Below are 20,047 nucleotides of genomic sequence, written 5' to 3'. Positions count from 1 at the left end.
GGTTGTTGTGGTGTGTTGGTGTGATTGCCGTGGTGTGATTGTCGTAGTGGTGTGATTGTTGCTGTGGTGTGGTGGTTTGCTTGCTCTGTATTAGAGAAGAGAGAGACGAAGAGGAAGAGAGAGAAAAAGATAGAGACGATGATGCTGTATATGATGAATATTTTATTGTGATGTTTATATTATTTTATTGTATTGAAAGCTAAAATAGATCCACTGCTGTAGGATGTTTTGTAAAATGAGTAGGTAAAATAGATAGGATTTTGCTAATGTGTGCTCTAAGGGCATACAATAATTAATCATTTTTGAAAAAAAATTTCTCAAAAATTGAAAAGTTAGAAAATTTTACTAAAAATGGATGTCTTAATGTGTGCTCTAAGGGCACACATTAACCGGAACCAAATAAATAAAATAACTTTTTATGGTGCCAAATAGTTAAAAAAATAGCTCCACTGCTGTGGTCCTGTGGATGTTCTAATACTTTAGTTTTGTGTTAAAACTCATTTTCTCTCTCCTTGTGTATATGTTTATTTAAAAAAAAGAAAAAGAAAAAAAAATTATCACTATTTTAGTGAGAAATATATAGTAAAAACAAGACAAAAGGAAAGAAACGAAAGGAATCACGCCAACTCACTTACTTTTAAAGGTGTTTTAGTTTCTCACTGATTGAGTAGGAGACAAAGAAATAAATAAGGGTGAAACACACACATATCACAGCACAGGCGTGGTTTAAAATTCTCTTTCTAGATTCAGAGTCTCTGGTGAATGCTAAAAGAAAGAAAACAGCACTCTATATACTTCAATCGTTCGCATCAGCCTGTAAGTCTATATATTTCCCTTTTCTCACACTCTTTATTTTATATATATACTTTCGAAGAAATAAAACGTTTTTGTGATTTTTTTCAAATGAAGGAAAACAAAGAAAAAGCCTTATATCCAGTTCCTGGACTATCAATCTATCATGATTGTTTTCAATTTTTTTTATTTCCCGGATGAATATGATTGTTTTTATTTTATATAATTCTCTTCCCGTTTCTCCTCGTTTATAGTCCATGATATGATTGTCTTTCTTGATGAATTCCTTACTCTATTTAAACCGGATTAGGAGCTTATTTTTGGAAGAAGAATAAGACATGTATATGATTTTTTACTAATTCCATAGTTGAGAGAGATGATTTAAATTTGGATGTCTGAATTAAAAATAATAAGAGATGCAAAAGAAAAATAAAAGCCTGTTTGATTTGAACTTAACTCAAAATTCAGTTGTCATTTCTTATTTGTCGTCGCTCAAACTCTATTCTCATATATATATATATATATATATATATATTTTTTTTTTTATCTCTAATTTTTTCATAACGTCAACAGATTTTTATTTGGGTCTTGTACATGAGATGGTTTCATTTACAGCCTAGTACGGAAACTTTGTTCCACATACTGCATTCATACAGCTTTTTAAGATTTAAATTTGGCGCTTGTTAAGATTTCCGTTAATAAAAAAGACAAAAAGTTATTAAAAGAATTATAAAAAAGATAAAAAATTATTAAAAAATTGTCAAAAAAATAAAATGCTGCAAAAAGTAAAAAAAGTATTCAAAAACCTGTCGGTAACTTTTGATTTTTTTTTTATAGGTTTTTATTTTTTACAATTTTATGTCATTTTTTTCGTCAACGTAAGGGAAAAAAATATAGTTTCAAAAAAAAAAAAAGGAGAAAAAAATATATTATAATATTATAATAAACAAACTTTTTATTTATTTAATTATTGCTGTCACTTTTTCTATCAGTAAATTATTGTTAACTTTTTCTATCATTAGGTTGTCACTTTTTTCTCAAAAAAAAGGTTGTCACTTTTTCTTTCAGCAAAAAAGAAAAAGGTGTCACTTTCTATCATTAGGTTGTGACTTTATCATATAAGGTTAAACAACAAGAGATATATGCTAAGACTTCGTGCAAAGCTGCCAAAACATCCTATGATGCATTGAACCGAACAGTTGTTTGCAAATTCCAAAAGCATCCTCTGATCCATTTACCTTAATTTAATTTAATAGTTATAATTGGTAGATGAATTTAAACCCTAAATATCTCCATTAAATATTTTCGTTAAAAATATTAAGAGGTGTTAAATTGTGAAAGTTATAAGACTCTTGGCATCTTATATAATTTATTCTATCAAATAAATATAGATTCCAAATAAGGGTAAGTTAGGTTATTGATGTAGAACACAATTTACTATTTAATTATTATAATTTATTATTTTTTATATTTTTATGTAAAAAAAGTTATTTTAAGTTTAGATGATTTATTTCCTTGTTTTTAGGTTCATTTAATGCTTTCTAGGTCAAATTTGAAACCTGTTATGGTTAGGTATTAATTAAGAGTTATTTTAGAATATATTTTCTTGTTTGTTAAGTTTTATGGAACCCTTAAATAGGCCCCTAAGTCTGCACATATTTTTTAATTATTCAATCAATAAAATTAAGACTTTTGTCTTTTTATTATCTAGTGGATTTCAGACTCTTTTTCCTTGTGGAATCAAGGATCCTCATGGATTCAAGGAACCCTCGTGGATTCGAGGTTATTTTCAAAAGCAAACGTATTTTGTTTCTCGGTTTCTATAAGTAGACGTGTTTTGCTTCTTAACGTTTCCACATCCCGTATCAATTGGTATCAGAACCTTGACTTATCCTAGTCTGGTCATTGGTGGCTGACGTATAAGATGGTAGCAATTCCAATGACAGAAAACTTAGCAAGTATTACATGATGTACAATTAGCACTCATAAATATCTTTGCTAAGATGACGTCATTGGAGCATGAAAACAATAGGGCTAACTGTTGTGGAGACATAACTCACGGGCAACCTATTGGTAAGCAAATTTCATATAGACCTTATAGAAAAATTGCAAGTTTTAATGGTTATTTTTGTAAAGAAGATTTTCTTGATTGGTTACTTGATTTAGAAGGTTTATTTGACCATGAGAATATTTATTATGAGAGAAAAGTTGGACTTGCTTTGTATAAACTTAATGAGTATACCTTGCGTTGGTGGGAACAAGTACAATCCGATAGAATTTGATATGGTAAAGACAAAATTCGTTCATGGCCAAGAAGTTCACAATTGAATTATTTTAAAGAGCCATATATTCCACTATTAAGAGAAGAATTACACGTTGAAGAAAATACTTTTCTTGAAGAATATGTAGAAGTCAAAGAAGAAAATATAGAGATTTTTGAGGAAATTAATGAAGGTCTTGTTATAGAAGAAGAACTTGAAATCAAGATTGTGGAAGAGATTAATGAAGACTCTATTATAGAGAAAGATTTTGAGGTCAAGATAGTAGAGACCATTAAAGAAGAAATTATAAAGGAAGTTGTCAACGATCTAGATGAAGTCAAGTTAGATGATTGCAACATTCAAGCTCCTATTGTTTTGGTGGGAGACATCGAAACAAAGTTTATTAATTTTATTGGGGTTGATAGATTTGATTCAATTGATAGTTTTTATTTGGTAAATCTCTACAATTTCATGAAGACAAAGGAAAAAAAAAAATTAAGTTGATTTGTTTATTTTATTGATGAATTGCAAGCATGGAAAGAAGATCAAGGTGTTCAAGCATTCGAAGTATTTGTTTATTTGGAATGAAAAATTTTAGATTTCAAAGATGAACTTGAGGACGAGTTTGTTTCAAGTGGAGGGGTCTAATATAGAACACGATTTACTATTTAATTATTGTAATTTATTATTTTTGGTATTTTTATGTAAAAAACTGTTATTTTAGGTTTAGGTGATTTATTTCCTTGTTTTTAAGTGCATTTAATGTTTTTAGGTCAAATTTGGTTCCCGTTATGATTAGGTATTAATTAGGAGTTATTTTAGAATATTTTTTTTTATCTATCAGGTGTGTGCTCTAAGGGCATACAATAATTAATCATTTTTGAAAAAAAATTTCTCAGAAATTGAAAAGTTAGAAAATTTTACTAAAAATGGATGTCTTAATGTGTGCTCTAAGGGCACACATTAACCGGAACCAAATAAATAAAATAACTTTTTATGGTGCCAAATAGTTAAAAAAATAGCTCCACTGCTGTGGTCCTGTGGATGTTCTAATACTTTAGTTTTGTGTTAAAACTCATTTTCTCTCTCCTTGTGTATATGTTTATTTAAAAAAAAGAAAAAGAAAAAAAAATTATCACTATTTTAGTGAGAAATATATAGTAAAAACAAGACAAAAGGAAAGAAACGAAAGGAATCACGCCAACTCACTTACTTTTAAAGGTGTTTTAGTTTCTCACTGATTGAGTAGGAGACAAAGAAATAAATAAGGGTGAAACACACACATATCACAGCACAGGCGTGGTTTAAAATTCTCTTTCTAGATTCAGAGTCTCTGGTGAATGCTAAAAGAAAGAAAACAGCACTCTATATACTTCAATCGTTCGCATCAGCCTGTAAGTCTATATATTTCCCTTTTCTCACACTCTTTATTTTATATATATACTTTCGAAGAAATAAAACGTTTTTGTGATTTTTTTCAAATGAAGGAAAACAAAGAAAAAGCCTTATATCCAGTTCCTGGACTATCAATCTATCATGATTGTTTTCAATTTTTTTTATTTCCCGGATGAATATGATTGTTTTTATTTTATATAATTCTCTTCCCGTTTCTCCTCGTTTATAGTCCATGATATGATTGTCTTTCTTGATGAATTCCTTACTCTATTTAAACCGGATTAGGAGCTTATTTTTGGAAGAAGAATAAGACATGTATATGATTTTTTACTAATTCCATAGTTGAGAGAGATGATTTAAATTTGGATGTCTGAATTAAAAATAATAAGAGATGCAAAAGAAAAATAAAAGCCTGTTTGATTTGAACTTAACTCAAAATTCAGTTGTCATTTCTTATTTGTCGTCGCTCAAACTCTATTCTCATATATATATATATATATATATATATATTTTTTTTTTTATCTCTAATTTTTTCATAACGTCAACAGATTTTTATTTGGGTCTTGTACATGAGATGGTTTCATTTACAGCCTAGTACGGAAACTTTGTTCCACATACTGCATTCATACAGCTTTTTAAGATTTAAATTTGGCGCTTGTTAAGATTTCCGTTAATAAAAAAGACAAAAAGTTATTAAAAGAATTATAAAAAAGATAAAAAATTATTAAAAAATTGTCAAAAAAATAAAATGCTGCAAAAAGTAAAAAAAGTATTCAAAAACCTGTCGGTAACTTTTGATTTTTTTTTTATAGGTTTTTATTTTTTACAATTTTATGTCATTTTTTTCGTCAACGTAAGGGAAAAAAATATAGTTTCAAAAAAAAAAAAAGGAGAAAAAAATATATTATAATATTATAATAAACAAACTTTTTATTTATTTAATTATTGCTGTCACTTTTTCTATCAGTAAATTATTGTTAACTTTTTCTATCATTAGGTTGTCACTTTTTTCTCAAAAAAAAGGTTGTCACTTTTTCTTTCAGCAAAAAAGAAAAAGGTGTCACTTTCTATCATTAGGTTGTGACTTTATCATATAAGGTTAAACAACAAGAGATATATGCTAAGACTTCGTGCAAAGCTGCCAAAACATCCTATGATGCATTGAACCGAACAGTTGTTTGCAAATTCCAAAAGCATCCTCTGATCCATTTACCTTAATTTAATTTAATAGTTATAATTGGTAGATGAATTTAAACCCTAAATATCTCCATTAAATATTTTCGTTAAAAATATTAAGAGGTGTTAAATTGTGAAAGTTATAAGACTCTTGGCATCTTATATAATTTATTCTATCAAATAAATATAGATTCCAAATAAGGGTAAGTTAGGTTATTGATGTAGAACACAATTTACTATTTAATTATTATAATTTATTATTTTTTATATTTTTATGTAAAAAAAGTTATTTTAAGTTTAGATGATTTATTTCCTTGTTTTTAGGTTCATTTAATGCTTTCTAGGTCAAATTTGGAACCTGTTATGGTTAGGTATTAATTAAGAATTATTTTAGAATATATTTTCTTGTTTGTTAAGTTTTACGGAACCCTTAAATAGGCCCCTAAGTCTGCACATATTTTTTAATTATTCAATCAATAAAATTAAGACTTTTGTCTTTTTATTATCTAGTGGATTTCAGACTCTTTTTCCTTGTGGAATCAAGGATCATCATGGATTCAAGGAACCCTCGTGGATTCGAGGTTATTTTCAAAAGCAAAAGTATTTTGTTTCTCGGTTTCTATAAGTAGACGTGTTTTGCTTCTTAACGTTTCCACATCCCGTATCAATTGGTATCAGAACCTTGACTTATCCTAGTCTGGTCATTGGTGGCTGACGTATAAGATGGTAGCAATTCCAATGACAGAAAACTTAGCAAGTATTACATGATGTACAATTAGCACTCATAAATATCTTTGCTAAGATGACGTCATTGGAGCATGAAAACAATAGGGCTAACTGTTGTGGAGACATAACTCACGGGCAACCTATTGGTAAGCAAATTTCATATAGACCTTATAGAAAAATTGCAAGTTTTAATGGTTATTTTTGTAAAGAAGATTTTCTTGATTGGTTACTTGATTTAGAAGGTTTATTTGACCATGAGAATATTTATTATGAGAGAAAAGTTGGACTTGCTTTGTATAAACTTAATGAGTATACCTTGCGTTGGTGGGAACAAGTACAATCCGATAGAATTTGATATGGTAAAGACAAAATTCGTTCATGGCCAAGAAGTTCACAGTTGAATTATTTTAAAGAGCCATATATTCCACTATTAAGAGAAGAATTACATGTTGAAGAAAATACTTTTCTTGAAGAATATGTAGAAGTCAAAGAAGAAAATATAGAGATTTTTGAGGAAATTAATGAAGGTCTTGTTATAGAAGAAGAACTTGAAATCAAGATTGTGGAAGAGATTAATGAAGACTCTATTATAGAGAAAGATTTTGAGGTCAAGATAGTAGAGACCATTAAAGAAGAAATTATAAAGGAAGTTGTCAACGATCTAGATGAAGTCAAGTTAGATGATTGCAACATTCAAGCTCCTATTGTTTTGGTGGGAGACATCGAAACAAAGTTTATTAATTTTATTGGGGTTGATAGATTTGATTCAATTGATAGTTTTTATTTGGTAAATCTCTACAATTTCATGAAGACAAAGGAAAAAAAAAATTTAAGTTGATTTGTTTATTTTATTGATGAATTGCAAGCATGGAAAGAAGATCAAGGTGTTCAAGCATTCGAAGTATTTGTTTATTTGGAACGAAAAATTTTAGATTTCAAAGATGAACTTGAGGACGAGTTTGTTTCAAGTGGAGGGGTCTAATATAGAACACAATTTACTATTTAATTATTGTAATTTATTATTTTTGGTATTTTTATGTAAAAAACTGTTATTTTAGGTTTAGGTGATTTATTTCCTTGTTTTTAAGTGCATTTAATGTTTTTAGGTCAAATTTGGTTCCCGTTATGATTAGGTATTAATTAGGAGTTATTTTAGAATATTTTTTTTTATCTATCAGGTTCTATGGAGTCCTTAAATAGGCCCCTAAGTCTTTACACATTTTTTAAACAATTATTCAATCAATAAAATTTAGACTTTTGTCTTTCTATTCTCTAATGGGTTGGACCATTTTTTCTTGTGAATTCAAGGATTCTTGTGGGTTCAAGGAATCCTCGTGAATTCGAGGTTATTTTCAAAAGTAAATGTGTTTTTTTTCTCGGTTTTTAGAAGTAGACGTGTTTTGCTTCTTGACGCTTCCGCATCCCGCATTAGTTATGCGATGTCTACTATGGGGAGAAAATGAATCATGAGAAATATATTATTATGAGAATTAACATGTAATATTTTGCTATTATAATATGCATTAATGATTTTGTTATGATTGATCAACAGCTAAGAAGAGAGGTTACCGCATATTGGTGTGGAAATGGAAGGAGATATAAGCCAAAAGCTTCTTAAAGAAAAAAAAGGAGCAGAAGTAACTGTTGCCGATGAAGTTACACTAAAGGACAGGGTGTGGAGCGAGACAAAAAAGATATGGGTTGTGGCCGGTCCAGCTATATTCACTAGATTTTCCACCTTTGGAATCAATGTCATCAGTCAAGCCTTTGTTGGGCACATTGGCCCTACAGAATTAGCTGCCTACTCACTCGTGTATACTGTGCTTTTGAGGTTCTCAAACGGTATCCTGGTATGTTTTGCCACTAAATTTTTTTTTTCTTTGGATTGTTTGGTACCAAACTCAATATGGGTTGTAGTAGAAGAGAAATATAATTCTCCTATAAAAGATACAAATAAATTTCGAAAATATTGTGGGGCATATTTTTTTAAAAAGAAAATATAGGAAGAGACTGTGGACTATATATGGACATGTCTAGCAGGGTCGGATGAGTAGTGTCTCCGTTTTCACCCTGTTTCTTCTTCGGGTCGGGTAAAACAGATGTGGAGCAGAAGCAAGGGTGGGGTGGGTTGGAACTATCTTGTGATCTCTATTAAGGTTGCTTCCAGGACGACTCTGGAACTTTCTTTTGTTTTTTGCTGAATAACTCTGGAACTTTTTTTAGGGGGGGGGGGTTAACTTTGACCACTTATTCGTCCTTGTAATTCGATTAACTACCTAATTTTGAATTTCGTTTTGGGGTCTGTTCTAAATTGGCTACTAAAAGCAAAATATTCTGGTACTAATACTGGTGCACTGCTTTAGTATTACGCACTAAATATATATATATAATTATGCTAAAATTTTTAAATTTATTATGTAATCAAAAGTTTTATAATTAAAAGATACTTTATAGAGTGATCTGTTTTGTTAGTAAAGAAGGAAAAAACAGAACAAAGGAAATGTGGTATTGTTGCAAATAATCAAGCATATAATGGTATTAATAAAATATACAAGTTCCAAGAAGTGCATCCTCCCTAGAAAATCTCCACTACAGATCTGATTTTTTTTATTTATTATTTATTTTCCTTTCTAAATTCTCACGCTTCCTTATCTTCTCTTAAATGCTTCAATACATCTATCTTCCTTTTATTTTCTTTCTTTACTCGTGTATGTAACTGTCTTCTTGTTAGGAAGAGTTATTTAGAGAGAAGACAAAAGAGGGACCTCCTCTGCTGCAAAACGGCGAGAAATTTTTCTTCTCCGCCAAAAACCAACAATATTTCTCCTGCTTTTCTTCTCCTGTGAATCTCTATTATCATCTTTATCTTCTTTTATTTAGGTGGATCTATTTTTTTTTTTTTTTGAAAAATATAATATATAAAAATTATTTTCTTCCTTTAAGTCAAGACTCAAGGGGTTCACTTCAATGAAATGTCGTCATTAGTTATTTCGACTTTAATAAAGTAATGATGAAAGAGACAAAAAAGGGATTGTTGTAAACAAGAGTGATAAAAGATAAAGAAAGTAAGTATAAAATTAAAATTATTAATTGAATATATATATAAAATTTATTTGGAGAGCCTGTCATTGTCTTGTCACTTTTTTGAGGTTGGTAATAGAGTGGGATATGATAAATTAAGTAGGATGGATAATTTCTGTTATTCCTACCTTATTTGTAATTTAAAAAAAAAAAAAACCACTTTTCAACATTTTTCAAAAAAATAAAAGTATAAAATCACTTTTCAATGACTAGTCTAGGGGCGAACTTTCCTTCAATGTGGCATTTTTGTTTTGTTTAACCAAGTAGTGAAGCATTAGTGCAGCAAATCCCAATAATTGGTGAATATTATATGGAATCTCTAAAGTGGGTTCAATTGTTGAACCAATAATAAAAAATCAAATATTTATTTAAATAAAATAAACAATAGGAGGTCTTTGACTGAGCTGTTAATTTCCAAGTGGTTCTCAGTTTAATGTGTAACCAAACAACACCAAATCTTGAAACTCCACAAGCTCCACCAGATAATTTGAAGCTACAACCACTTGTCATGAAACTCTCCACAGCCATCATTAACCCTCTCTCTCTTCTTTTTCTTGCATCTTTCCAATCCCTAATCGGTGGAGAGCATGGTTATAAGGGCGCTGGCATTGGCAATTCGAATGGGAGAATCGTCAATCTTGAGGTAGATGAGAATGGCTTTGATGACAATACTGTTGGTTTTGAGCCGTCAATGCTCAGAATCTAAGTGTTTTCTATTTTTTTTTTTGGTTAAATAAAGAGGGGTGTAAGAGCGACTATTGTGACTCACCTTTGAATGTAACCATAGAGGTATCTGGTAATGAATGTTTGATTGAGTCATAGTTACTATAATCGGAAGTGACCATAAACCTCATCCTAGCCCCATGAGAGAGCTAAAAGCTTTGGCTAGTTGTAGGCATAAATCCCACAATTCGCCCATTTGGAATCAAATATGGGACCTGGTGCTCCTACATTCACACCAAGATCGCTAGGCCACCTCTCTCGGTGGTAAATCAAAGTGTTTTCTATGGTATCACAATGGAAAGCCCAATAATAATAAATGGATCTCTGGTTTTTGACCTTGTGAATCTTGTAGGTCATTATTCAGACCCCAATTATATGCAATTTAGCTCTTACTATATTACGAGGTCGAGCATTCAATAACAATTACTCTAGCGTGTCATGTCTATGGCTATGAATGATGCTGTTTAAAGACGCATGATTTAAAAAATTTGAATGTGATTAAACTAAAACAATGTGAGATGAGAGCGTAGAAAGATTATTTGGTAACATATTCACAATTGACAGGTTGTGTCACTTCTTTGATGTTTTGATATAATTGTGCACACATTAAATTTTGTAGGGATTTACATAGCAAAGGATTTAGTTCAAGAGGGATAAGAGGTCTTAAATCTAATGTGACCCAATGTGTTTAGGGAATAACTACACCTTGTCTTGGGATATTACTATGTTAGTCTTTGTTAAGATTTAGTGTCGTGCTCCCAAATGTTTTTTCCAATTAAGTGTACTCGATGACAGCATGACTTACTTGCCAAGTATGAACCGTGTTAGAGATTTATATGAAAAGTGTATAGTCTGTGCTCAAGTGTGTAAGTGAGAGATGTTAGAAGCTTTGGGCTGGACTAACCTAAATGAGTATGCTCAGAATGAGCGGGTCCACCAGCTTATTGTCAAGATCCCTTGATTTCTTACAAATAACTTCCAATTACCAAGAGTTGTTGGTGTGGACATAAGATACAGAACTCCAATTATACGTTGGTATGGGTGGAGAAACAAAAGGCAGACGGCTAAACCTATAGCCTTATAGATGGAGCTTGCTAGTAATTGAACTTGAAGACTAAGAAAATCCGGCCATTTAGTAATTAGGGTTTCTTTACTCATTTTGTTTACTATTTAAGCATAATTTTCTAATTATTTTAAGGCACTTTTGAGATTAAGAATAAACATGTATTTTTTTTTTTACTAGTGCAGACTCCAGTTTCACTTGATGTTGACACTTGGGGTTTATCCCTGCGTTGAGAGAACATTAAAATAAGTGAACTACGTACATGCTTTCTTTCTCTATCTTTTTTAGTTTACTTTAACATCTCATCCAATTACAACCTGACTGGATGGGTTCACTTTTTATTTTTAATGATTTTAGTCATTCTTTATGTGATTAAATACTGCGATGTTATATAAAGTCATCTTCTCAACGAGATTTGATTGAGTTTATAAATTTGATAGTGCAGTTAGGCATGGCTAGTGCACTGGAAACTCTCTGTGGGCAAGCTTATGGTGCCAAACAAAACCACATGCTTGGAGTATATCTTCAAAGATCATGGATAGTTTTGTTCTTCTCCTCAATATTTATTCTTCCAGTATATATCTTCACAACCCCAATTCTAAACATTTTAGGCCAAGATGAAAGAATTGCAGAAGTGGGAGGGTACATTGCGCACTGGTTAATTGGGGTGATGTTATCCTTCATTGTGTGTTTCACGTGTCAAGTGTTCCTACAATCACAGAGCAAAAATATGATTATTGCTTACTTGGCAGCGTTTTCAATTGCAATCCACCTCTTGCTTTCATGGCTTTTAACAGTGAAATATAAGTTTGGGATTCCTGGTGCATTGTCGTCCACATTGTTGGCATTTTGGATTCCCAATATTGGTCAGCTTATGTTTGTTATGTGTGGAGGTTGTCGGGAAACATGGAAGGGTTTCTCATCATTGGCTTTCAAGGATCTTTGGCCTGTTGTCAAGCTTTCTATGTCATCTGGTGTGATGCTCTGGTAAGGCTTTCTCTATCATATATCTTTTTAAGTACACTTGAAAATCAATACTTGATAGAATAAAGTCTGAAATAATTTCAGACTAAAGTTATGTAACAGCAGCCCTCTCAATATTGTTTTTTGTTATTGTTTAAACCATTTGGTTTGTTTTGTGCTCAGTGATGCTGAGGTTAACTTGTTTCCTAGGTTGTTAAAAACAGTGTAGGAAAAAAAAAAAAGTTTAGGACTCACATGTTGGTTTTGTTTGTATATAGAAATTTTATAATGGAATGCATTGTTTTTCATGACAGTCTTGAGCTCTGGTATAATACAGTGTTGATTCTTTTAACTGGAAACATGCAAAATGCTGAGGTCTCCCTCGATGCTCTAGCTATTTGGTAATTCTTTCATAGCATCCCTCCCCCCCGCCCTCTTTTGTTTTGTTTTGTTTTTGTTATTTATGTTTCCATCTGCCTCCAAAAGTGTTGTTTTATGCCCATTGACAATATAAATATGTGATTTTTTCAGCATTAACGTCAATGGGTGGGAATTGATGATATCTCTGGGATTCTTGGCTGCAGCGAGGTATTACCATCATCATCACCATCATGATTGTAGTTGTTGTGAAATTGGAAGCTTTGACACCAATTTGTTGAAAATAGCAGATACGTAAATATTTATTTGTTGTGTGTGCATCCAAATAACTGTTGGTTTATGCAAAATAGAGATAGAAAGACAAAAGAAACAATCACACAAGGAACACAAAGATTTACGTGGTTTGTCCTTAGCCTACATTTACGGGCGGTGTCAAGGAGAAAAGTCACTAACAAAAAATGGAGATTGCAATAGTAGCACTCTCACTAAACCCAAAACCCAAATACAGCTAAAGAGCTATCTCACACATAATAGAGAAACCTATTCTAGAATCTCTAAAAGTTGCGGCACTTACTCTCTGTTTCTCAAAGTACAATGGTCGCATAACAATATATATATACCAAATAATAAGTTAGCTAGGGCTGCACGTGAAACTCCCAATCGGAATAGGAATAGATGTTAGTTAATAATGGAAATTAATCCCATGTGATGCACTCACACAACACAATACTAACATACATATCAAGCCACCAATCAACAGTAATTTTTAGAATTGAGAAGAAACTATATGCATATTGAATTATGTGTAAAACTTTACACAGATCCTTTTATATAGCCAGATATATGAGTGACGTTCAAGTAAAAGAAGTGTGCTACAGATGGATCCGACTGCCTGTTCGGCTTGTACTTAACAGTTATCATCATCTTCATCTTTGATATAATTTTCATATTAAAATGTTATCATAATCCTTCACAAATATTTTTTTTGACTTGGAAGTAGGGTTAGGATGTTCCTCCACTTCCTATTTTAAACTGAATAAAACAAGTTTCTTAAAGATTTGGATGTATTAGATTTAAATTTTTCTTAAAGATTTGGAAGTATTTATGAATGTCATTGACTCATTCTTACACCAATGTTTGATTGAAAACATACAGTGTTCGGGTATCAAATGAGCTAGGAAGAGGGAGTTCAAAAGCTGCAAAGTTCTCAATTGTGATGACAGTGCTCACATCATTTGTCATTGGATTCGTGCTATTCCTATTTTTCCTCTTCTTCAGAGGACGTCTTGCTTACATATTCACTGAAAGTGAGGAGGTGGCTAAAGCAGTTGCAAACTTGTCACCTTTGTTGGCTGTCTCTATTCTATTGAACAGTGTTCAACCTGTGCTCTCTGGTACTCTTCTCGTTGTGTTATTTCTCAAACTGTAGAATTTTTTTTTCCTATTTCTGAAATAAATAACCAATGATAATAGTATATGTGAATATTTTTTTAACGTATACCATGAAACTTTCATGTACAGGAGTTGCTGTTGGAGCTGGCTGGCAAAGCATTGTAGCATATGTCAACATAGCCTGCTATTACCTCGTAGGGATTCCTGTTGGTGTTGTGCTTGGTTATGTTTTTAACATGGGAGTTAAAGTAAGCTATCTTTATTCCCTTTCCCACGCTTGTGTAGAGATTTTGTGTTTTTCTAATATCTAGCTACTGTTATAAATTGATATAGTTATAATTTTATAAACTAGTAGAAGTACAGAATCTTAAAATTCATAAAGAAATTGAGATACCTAGCTAATTGCATTCTTTCTCATGGATGTATTTATTCAATTACCTCTACCAAAAAAAAAAAAAAAAAAGTTTTGTAATGGATACATGCAGAACTGCAAATTTTTCTTGTTTTCTCTCAACCCCTTTTCTTGGTATCATCTTGTAGGGTGTTTGGATTGGAATGTTATTCGGAACATTTGTTCAAACTCTTGTACTAGTTATTATTACCTATAAAACGGACTGGGATGAACAGGTATTCCCTATTTAGTTTGCCTTTTAGCTTTGTTTATTCACCTGTTTAAATTTGTCTATTTCTAGTTACATTAGCTACTTATTTATTTTTTATTCATTACTATTATATGCACACTTCAGGTAATTATGGCTCGTAACCGCGTCACAAAGTGGGTTGTGAAAGATGCTGAAGAACCAAATCTTACCACATCAAATGCCTAACTTCATGCTGCATTCCTTCTCTTTTGTACCTTAATTAAAATACAAGATTAATTTAATATGAGGTTATTTTATTGAAAAATCTTGTTATGCACTCGTAATTACACAGTCCACACATACTCCTTTTGAATCATGTTTTTAAAACATGATTTCAACCCATATGGCAGTGTGTGTACAGTAGGTATGTAATAAGAAGTGTATGATAATCATTAATCTATTTATTTCTTAGACACCCTGTACTCAATTGCTTAAATTAGATTTTATTTTCCCCTCTAAAGTACTTGTTAGGGTCATATTTTTATATATATATATTTTTTTTGCTGAATAAGACATATATTAACACAAAAAGAGAGCAGACACAAACAGAAGCAGGGGAAGGGGAGAGACTTAGCCATCACCACCTTCCACCAAGCTAGATACAACAGAGAGAGGGGGGGGTCCAAAACTATTACAAAAATAAGCCCATTGGGCAAGGGAATGAGCAACACAGTTAGAATCTCTAAATACAAAAGAGGCATTCCAACAAACAAAAGAGTTAAGGACCAGCCGGATATCCTCAATGATAGCATTGATAGACCAATGAGGAGTTGTAGATGGGTTTAGGATAGCCTTTATCACTAATTGGGCATCTCCTTCAATCACAACTCTTGCAAAACCTTCTTTGCAGGCCAAACTAGCTGCTAAGAGAGCTGCTTTAGATTCCGCCTATACCGGCTCACCTGGGCAATCTTCTTGAGAATCAGCTGCTACTATGGATCCGTTGCTGTCTCTGCAAACCACTGCCAGCACCACTTTATCCGGCTTCACTGCTGCATCAAAGTTACATTTGATCCATCCAAGAGGAGGGGGCTTCCATGAGGGGGAGTTCTCTTTATTCCCAAGATTAGAAAGCCAAGCTCGCTTGTGTTGAGAAAATACCTTATTTATTTGGGTGGAGAGCTTTATTGAGTCTACTGGTTGGTTTCCCCACATTGTTTGGTTTCTATTCTTCCAAACTTGGTCACAGAGCACCGCTGCAAAAAGAGAAAACTCCCTTGCTTCTTTGCCATGGATCTTTAATTTTTCAAGTGGATTAATTATAATCTTTATCCACTGATCAATATTCATATCTTTGAAAACATTCATGTTAAGGGGCCAAACTGAGTTAGCCCAAGCCTGGACTGTGATGGGGCAGCGAATAAAGACATGTTCGACAGTTTCAGTCTCTTCCCCACAAACTGGACAGCTTATGTTAGGAATTGGGAATCCATTACTAAGAATCTCCCGGACCGGAAGACAATTGCAGATAATTCTCCAGAGAAGAAGCTTAAGCCTCTCATGCATTTTGCTCTTCCACAATATCTTCCAGTGCTCTTCATGCATTGACCCAAGTGAGGTGCTGCTTTGTTGCATATTTAACATATATGCTGATTTTACTGTAAACTCACCTGATGGACTAAGGCCCCAGCATAAGGTATCGCACTTTGGGAAAGCAGGAATGTGGATATTGAGGATCCTTATAGCAGACTGAGACTCAAATAGCTCAAAAATTTTCTCCCTATCCCATTGTCTTGATTCATGGTGAATGAGTTCAGCTACTAGCAAGATATTTGTAGTCACCCCAGCCTTGAGTTTTGGCCTAAAATCTGGTTCTTTGGGGACCCAAGGGTCATCCCATATGTTAATACATCTTCCATCTCCCACTTTGTAGCACATGCCTTTTTTAATGAGATTGTTACAACTAAATAAGCTCTTGCAAATCCAAGACGCTTGTAAAGGTGGCCTTGTATTGGAAAAACTTCCACCTCTTAGATATTTTCTTCTAAACATCTTTACTCAGTGCTTATCCTCATTTTTTTGGACCTCCCAAGCTAGTTTGGTTAGGAGAGCCTTGTTGAAATCTTCACTTTTCCTGAGGCCAAGGCCTCCCATGGACTTGGGTTTGCAAATAGAATCCCATTTCTTCAGGATGCAGCAGCTGGAACCATTCTCCTTTGAACCCCACCAAAATTTCCTATTTAAAGCATCAAGCTTCTTTGTTGTTTCTTTTGGGAGTTTGAGGGAGGACATAACATATGATGGCATGGCTGAGGTAACTGTGCGAATTAGGGAGGTTCTAGCAGCCTGTGAGAGGATTTTAACTTTCCAGCTTTGGTACTTCTTTTCCACTCTTTCCACCACCTCTTGAAATGTGCCTTTCTTTGACTTTCCTATCAGCATTGGCAGCCCCAAATATTTTCCTTTTGCCCCTTCAATTTTCAACCCCATACTCCCAGCTAGCAAGTGTTTGGAATGCCAACTAGTTAGATTTTTGCTGAAAACCATGGTAGATTTGTGGGTGTTTATCTTCTGCCCTGACCAAGAAGAGTAAGTGGATAAACAATCTTTAATGGACCTTATGTTCTCATCATCAGCTCTCCCAAAAATGAACGAATCATCAGCAAATTGGAGATGAGATATTGGTTGGCATCCCTTAGCAATCTTGATACCTTTTAGCTTTTTACTCTCTTCTGCTTTTTGCAAGAGTTTGGATAGCACTTCTGCTGCTACGATAAATAGGAATGGGGAAAGAGGGTCCCCTTGTCTTAGACCTCTTTGTGGTTGGAAGAAACCATATGGGGAGCCATTTATGAGTATAGAAAAAGAGGTAGTTGAAATGCATTCTGAAACCCAATTTATCCATCTCTCATCAAATCCAAAATTTCTTAGAACATTGAGAATAAAAGGCCATTCCAATCTATCATAAGCCTTTTCCATATCAAGTTTAATTGCCATCCACTTTTCCTTACCTTTTTTCTTTCTCATAGCATGGATGATTTCATGGGCTAATATGCTATTATCTTGTATTTTTCTACCTTGAATGAAGGCAGCCTGCCAGGGAGATATCATCTTGTGGAGGAGTGGTTTCAATCTGTTTGCTAATAATTTTGAAATTATCTTATATAGCACATTACAAAGTGAAATCGGCCTGAATTGGTTAACCATGGCAGCCCTCTCATTCTTAGGGATTAGGGTGATAAAGGTATGATTTATTTCTCTTAACATACACCCGCCTTGGAAGAAACTTAGAACTGCATTCACAACATCACCTCCTATCAAGTGCCAGTAGTGTTTGAAGAAGAGGGGAGACATTCCATCAGGCCCAGGAGCTTTATGAGAATCCATCGAAAATACTGTTGTTTTGATCTCTTCCATCGAAGGCAAGGCTAGTAACGTTTCATTATCTTCTGGGGTGATGCACCTTGGAATTAAATTATTAAGATCATAAGGAATGTCTGGGGTTGAAGAAGAGAACAGGTTATTAAAGAAGGATTGAAAGCATTGACCAATCTCCTCCCAACCTGAAATCCACTCACCATTTTCCTTCTTCATAAAATCAATGGAATTTCTTCTTCGCCTTATCACTGTACTTAGATAGAAGAATCTTGTATTGAGATCAGAACTTGTAAGTGATTTGATTCTGGATTTTTGACGCCATAATATTTCCTCCCTTTTCAGCAATTCTTGGATTTCCATACACAAATTTGCTTCCTTTTCCAAGTTTTGAGGATTTGGGTCTAAGCATTGAATTTGGTCTAAATTCTTCCAGGCCTCCTTAATTTTGGATTGTACATTGCCAAAGCAGGATCTATTCCATTGTTTTAGCTCTAGTTTAGCTTGTTTGATCTTCTTGCATAGTCTAGACATTGGGGAGCCAGGGACTGTGATCCTCCAAGCATTCTCCACCACAAGATTACTTGCCTCCTCTCTTGTCCATATTTCTTCAAATTTGAATGGTCTTGGTCTACTTCCCTCTTCTCCTTCAGTGAACAGGACAATTGGGATATGATCAGAGGAATTTGAGGGAAAGTGCTTCAGCAGCGCTCTTGGGAAAATTTCAGTCCACCTAGTATTAACTAGAGCTCTATCAAGTCTTTCTTTTATGTTGGCAAGGCCTAGACGTTTGTTGGACCAAGTGTAAGGTGCCCCCACAAATTTAACATCAATTAAGCCAGCTGAGTCTACCAATCCTTTTAATCCCCCAGTAGAAGATGAAGAAAATGGTTTCCCCCCTTTCTTATCACTTGGCCCTAACAAGTTGTTAAAATCTCCCATACACAACCATGCCCCAGCAAAGGACTCCCCAACCTTTTGAAGATCTTCCAAAAAGGTTTGTTTATCTAACCTCGCACATGGCCCATAGATCAAAGACAATAGCCATGGTTCATTTATTGGATCCGAGAATACAAGACCATTAATCATATTATCATTAGACATCACAATTTCCACATCTACACCATTTTTCCATCCCAAAATGATGCCTCCTTTAAGGCCTCTAGGTTCAACACATTCTAATTTATAGAAACCCAATGAATAAAGTAGAGCTTTGACTCTATTTGAACTAATTTTAACTTCAGACAAGAACAGCAAGTCAGGACATACCTTATTTACAATGGCTTTGAGAGATCTTTTCGACTAGCTTGGGCAAGGCCACGGCAATTCCATGCAAGGAGAATCATAGCTTGCCGAAGTTGATTCCCAGCCAACAGTGATGCCGACCCCCTCACTGGTTGTGGGAATAGGATTATCCTAGCAACCAAGACCCCCAAAAGACAGAGCAACCCTTTGTACAGAGCCAGCAGTCCAGTCCCACGGATCAGAAAGGGAGGATCAATAGCTGAATGGTCTCAGCTAAGAGATAACAGCAAACTATCTAAAACAAACCGCCCAAAGAGATAGACCCGACCAACCTCTGAACCGAGACAAAACGCCCCGACTCACAGGTGAGCCAAAATGACGCCTCCCTGAGCAAAAATTCGCCGGTATTGGTCTAAAGGATTTTAGGGGAAGGTTGATAGGAGGAAGCAATTGTAGGATAACAGAGAGACCCACGGTCACCACGAGATCCACGGCCACCCTGAGAAAGCTTGTGTTGGAATGGGTTTGTGGAATGTGGGTTAGGGTTCTATTAATTTTAGAGGATAGAGTGATAGGGAAAACCGGTTAAGGAGAGAAAGAAAGGAGGAGTGCCACACGGGGTGGAGAAGAAACCACACAGAGGTGGTAGAAGAAGATCACACGGAGGTGATGGGTAAAGGCCACACAGAGGTGGAGAGAGGTGCTCCTACTAGGGAGAGAGACGGGGAAATACTTTTTTTGTTTAACTGGAATTGTCCTTGGGTCATATTTTTATATAACTGACATATCCTATAAAAAATGCATTTTAATTGTAATTTGGTAGTGTCTAAGTAATTTCAAGAATATAATATCAAGAGGTAGTACTAAAGACATTAAATTTTTTTAAGAAATAGTAC

The 20,047-nt window shown here is 33.7% G+C and overlaps 1 protein-coding gene across 2 annotated transcripts; it reads left to right on the top strand.

Annotated features, from left to right (window-relative positions):
- Nucleotides 1-642: 642 nt before the first annotated feature.
- On the top strand, nt 643-15,006 carry LOC115954202 (protein DETOXIFICATION 21-like). Of its 2 annotated transcripts, none has more exons than XM_031072113.1 (9): nt 643-816; nt 7,903-8,200; nt 11,663-12,204; nt 12,495-12,581; nt 12,712-12,768; nt 13,714-13,952; nt 14,080-14,198; nt 14,491-14,577; nt 14,697-15,006. In XM_031072113.1, the coding sequence occupies exons 2-9, from the start codon at nt 7,937-7,939 to the stop codon at nt 14,775-14,777; spliced, it is 1,476 nt and encodes a 491-aa protein (XP_030927973.1). In that variant the 5' UTR covers nt 643-816; nt 7,903-7,936; the 3' UTR covers nt 14,778-15,006. The 2 variants fall into 2 exon arrangements, with proteins under 2 accessions (XP_030927973.1, XP_030927972.1); XM_031072112.1 differs by lacking the exon at nt 643-816 and adding an exon at nt 4,274-4,447.
- The last annotated feature ends 5,041 nt before the right edge of the window (nt 15,007-20,047 follow it).

This window comes from Quercus lobata, chromosome 7 (genome assembly GCF_001633185.2).
Source record: "Quercus lobata isolate SW786 chromosome 7, ValleyOak3.0 Primary Assembly, whole genome shotgun sequence".
Lineage (NCBI taxonomy): Eukaryota > Viridiplantae > Streptophyta > Magnoliopsida > Fagales > Fagaceae > Quercus > Quercus lobata.
This window is presented reverse-complemented; position numbering and strand designations above follow the sequence as displayed.